At 45.0% G+C, this 4602-nt stretch overlaps 1 protein-coding gene across 1 annotated transcript in view; it reads right to left on the reverse strand.

Annotated features, from left to right (window-relative positions):
• The window catches only part of LOC112139397 (transmembrane protease serine 9), a gene marked incomplete at its 5' end in the record, with an annotated part of 6142 nt that extends 1895 nt beyond the window's left edge, over window positions 1-4247 (reverse strand). Inside the window, 7 exon segments of the mRNA XM_024262181.2 lie at window positions 528-625; window positions 701-954; window positions 1512-1680; window positions 1909-2230; window positions 3454-3587; window positions 3735-4000; window positions 4076-4247. Of these exon segments, the coding sequence (XP_024117949.1) occupies window positions 528-625; window positions 701-954; window positions 1512-1680; window positions 1909-2230; window positions 3454-3587; window positions 3735-4000; window positions 4076-4247 (1415 nt within the window).
• Window positions 4248-4602: the final 355 nt, after the last annotated feature.

Genomic DNA, 4602 nt, shown 5'->3' on the forward strand with positions numbered 1-4602 from the left:
TTTAGCTGGGTATCAGTTTCATCAATTTCAGCTATCAGCTCTAGTGCCTTCAGCAGCCACGTCCAGCTCACAGCATTCACTGTAGCACTAATGCTATATTTCTAGTTCTTGTCCCCCTCAGTTAGTTTGAATGGAATCTCCCGTATTTGTGATACTGTGTTGTGTCCACTAAGAGGAGGAGTCACTAAAGCTTTGGGCTTTTCCCGCTCCACAGTCAGAGTCTTCACTGTTTGGGCATTTAGATGATGGAACTTGACCTTCAGCTTGTTCTGGAATGTCCATCAATGCGTTTGTCACCATCATATAAGGCACCAACAACCACACTTTGGACCATTTACTGGATGCAACTTTCAGATCAGGACTACACCACGTTGATCACATATTTAATCTACTCCAGATTTTCAGTGGTTCTAATTTCAGACTAAAACACAGAGCCTGGATCACAGAAGGAGCAGAACCGTTCCTGCGGTCAACACAACAGTTCTGAGAAACCCTGAATTGTCAAACCAGACTTTGTTTTATTTTACCTCTGCCAGTGGAAAGAGCGTGGTGCAGATGCTGTCTGCAGAAGTTGGTCCGGTACATTCTACCACTGAGGTTCGGACCTGCTGCAGAACTTCTTCTTCTAAATGTTTGGTAGAAACAGAGAAAGTGTTCAATGAAGGCCGTTAGCATGCTTTCCACTGGGATGTGGACTCACCTCCTCCACGTCCAGAACTCCAGCCTGCAGCCCAGCATGTTGCTCCCACAGGAAAGGTTCTTCCATCGTCCAGACAGATGGGCTGGATGTAATCAGTCAGGGGGGGCTGGCCGGAGAGCTTCAGAACCGCCACATTGGACCCCGTCTGGTTGCTCAGAGTGATAGTCGTCACATTCAGTGACACCTCAAAGGGGTTTGATCCATTCTGCTTCAGACGACCCAACACAACCGTCCACTCCGACGCCACAGGAGAGCTGTGGAAGACAGGACGGATTCAACCGGGACTGACCAGAACTGGAACCGGGTCTAAAGCAGATGAAACCCTTTCAGCTATCTTTGAGCTAGTTCTTGATGGGAAAGGATGCGTACTTCTACACGGTTTCATTGAAGGTCCAAAGCACCTGACAGTTACAGTCCCATTCACACTGATGCTATGCAAACACAAGCACAGCACCAGGACTCTGACTCGGACACCCGAGCAGCGAAACCAGGGTTGCCAGATAGAGTCATGGTTTTCCAGCAAAAAAAAATCCTCTAAAAGCTGTCAGACCCCAGAGACGTTAATCAGTGAGGAAGTAGCCAGAACCAGCAGCATTCATCATCCATTGTTACTTCTTGTTTTGATTGAAAGTCAAACGTTGCTACAAGAACCTGTTAAAAACCCAAAGCACCGTTTTCACTGGAGCAGGTCTTTGGAGTGTCAGTTCATCCTGGTAGGAGGATCTGCTTCGTCTGCTTTTCACTGCTTCCTGACAGCTGGAGTTCAGCTCTAACTCAATCCCATTTGGACTTCCTCTTTGATGTTACTCACCTTGAGAAGCAGTCAGCATTGCTGAGCACAGAGTCCAGAGAAACGAGCGTCCCTCCACACACGTGCTGCCCGTTCTTCTGGAGACTCGCCATCCACGGCCACTGACCTGCAGATACCACTGAACTGCCGTCAAAGACGGGGGAGTTCAGGACGGCCCGTCCACAGACAGCTGGAGGAAAGACAATCATTAGTCATTAGCACAGTAAGAACTCATTCAGATATACAACATGGACATCTTTGATACTAACAACAGAAAATGATTCCACATGTGTACACAGTATTTTTAATAAATCAGTTCCTGTACATGTAATTTACATGTTTTAGTTTATATTTTTACATTAACCAGAGTTGAAAAATGACTAGAAATGATTTGTAATCTCCCAGAAAAAATGGTTACCTTTGGGTGTGGTGGTTGCTGGTGGGCTTGTAGTTGTAGTTTGATGTACATCAGGCGTTGTAGTGGTGGTACTACTGGTAGTGCCGTTTGTAATTGGTGGCTCTCCAGAACACGACCCACTGAGGTCAGTTTTGTTGCAGTTGAAGACGATGAAGCCCGTCTGGTTGCTGGTGATTTGGGTATCGATCCAGGTCTGGTACTCGGACACTCTTGCGTAGACTCCTGGGAAATTAGGTAGAGCACAACCTCGTCCAAAGCTCACAATTCCTGCCAGGATCCAGCGTCCACTCTGCTCACTCACCAGCGGACCGCCGGAGTCTCCCTGCACACAGCACACATGTCGGTTATTTTTTCATTTCTGTGTCATTCCCGGGATAGCAACAAGCCAACATGTCTGCAGTGTCATGGCTCTTTTTGGGCGCCCCCTCCTGGTCAGACAGCTGCATAATGACTTCCTGCGATGGCATCCAGCTGTCATTCCCTCTAGATCACAAGTGTCAGACTCCAGACCTCGTGGGTCGGCATTCTGATGTTTTTTTCAGAAATCCCGTCTTATCTGCTGCTAATTACCTGGATCTGGTGTGTTTAGCCAATAAAGAGCTTCAGTGGGAGGTTAGTTGAGAAACATATAGAACGTCGACCCTCCAGGCCTGGAGTTTGACACTTTTGCTCTAGACCTCCAACCTTCCTCTGGAGGAGCAGCTCAATCTGCAGCTTCAATGATGGATCTACACTGCCTGTCAACGTTCACGTGTTCAGGGGGGAAATGAAAAATGTGTATGACATGCTTGCATCTGTCTACAACGGTCTATAAAAGTCTACAACAGACTAAAAACCTCTGCAACAGTCTACAAAAGTCTACAATAGTCTACAAAGTCACCACGCTCTACAACGGTCTACAACGGTCTACAACAGTTAACAACGGTCTGCAAAAATCTACACTACTACAAAAGTCTACACTGCTCCACAACGATCTACAGCATTCTACAAAAGTCTATAAAAGTACAAAAGTCGACAAGGTTCTACAACTGTCTACAACGGTTTACAATTATCCATAATAGTCGTAAATGGTCTACAACAGTCTACAGTAGTCCACAACAGTCTAAAAAGGCTGCAATGGACTACAAAAGTCTACAACTGTCTACAACAGTCTACAACAGTACAACAGTCTACATCGATCTACAACAGTCTAAAATGTTCCACAACATTCTCTTGTTCTGAAATGATCCACCTATTTCAAGTTGTCCATATTGTTGGGAGATGAACGGACTCACGGATCTCTTCCAGATAACATCTACATAGGATCTGGTCAACCTGTGTGCTCCTGTCCTCACTCACGTAGTCCACCAAGAGCTTGCAAGTCCTCCTTTGTCCTCTCGTGTAATTCTTCTTTAAGGATCAGAAGAACTGAACATTTCTATTCACCTCATCAGCTTCTTTAGAAGTTGTCCGAAAGTCATTTTAACTTTTAAGGACCTTTTTTTTCAGGAGAAATTAAGAGTCTTTTGAGAGATTTTAAGGGACATCTTGGTGGTTGAGACTCACCTGACAGGAATCTTTCCCTCCATCTGTCAGACCGGCACAGATCATGTTGTTGGTGATCGAACCATAAGAAGCGTTACACTGACTGTTGGACACGATGGGAACACTGACTTCCTGCAGGGTTGAAGACACAGAACCTGAACAAGAAGAGAACAATGAAGTCAAGAACCTTCAGAAATGCAGCAGCTGAGCAAAAACTCAATAAGTTTAGTTTCTATCAAAGATGGAACCCTAATAAAATCAACAGTTTATGGGGTGACAGAGTTACAAGTTGAATCCCTGACCTCCGGATGAAAGAGTCCCAAAGCCGGTGACCCAGGCAGTGGTCCCGCCGGGGAAGTCACTGCCCGCTGCCGCCAAACAAACGGGGCTGATGTAGTCGTTGAAGGTCACAGACGAGGACAGCTTCACCAGAGAAACGTCGTTGTCCTGAGATTGGCTGTTGTAGTTTGGATGTACAATAATCTGGGACACACTCCGGCTCACGGAGTTCGGACTGTTGTTTATCGAAGTCTCTCCCAGGTTAACAACCACACCTGTGGTGTTGGTGCTGAAAAAACAAACATGTTTACATGTAAATAAAAGCTGCAGACAGGTGAGGTCATGTGACCAGAGCAGAGCCCACCTGCTGAAACAGTGAGCGGCGCTCAGGATCCACTGGTTGTTGATCAGAGACCCCCCACAGAGAGCCGTCCCCCCGGTCACCGGGATCAGCAGCCTGGCCTGCCAGGGCCATGACCCCGCAGTGGCGGCCTGGCCGCCAACGATCCTGGTCTCTGCCTTGGTGTTGAGGGCAGCTTGGCCACAGACTGCAGGAGACAGAAGATGTTTCCGTTCTGCTTCATTTAAATAGAACAAATATATAATTTAGAAAACAGTTTTAAACTCTAAATTATCCATTGTAAAAATAAAAGAAATATTACAATTTGAAAAAAAATGTGATTTGAAAAACATTTATTTTAAATGTGTACTGTAAATGCAAAGAAATGCAGAAAAAAAGACATTTTTGAAACTTTTTTGAGATTTATTTTTATTTTGTTTTCTTAATAAATTTTTGGTTTTGTTGATAAAAAGAATTTTAAAAATGAATTTATGACTATTTTTTTTAATTTAGTTTTTCTTCAGCTTCCCTGTAAATTGTTTTAGGACTAC

Source organism: Oryzias melastigma, linkage group LG17 (genome assembly GCF_002922805.2).
Source record: "Oryzias melastigma strain HK-1 linkage group LG17, ASM292280v2, whole genome shotgun sequence".
Lineage (NCBI taxonomy): Eukaryota > Metazoa > Chordata > Actinopteri > Beloniformes > Adrianichthyidae > Oryzias > Oryzias melastigma.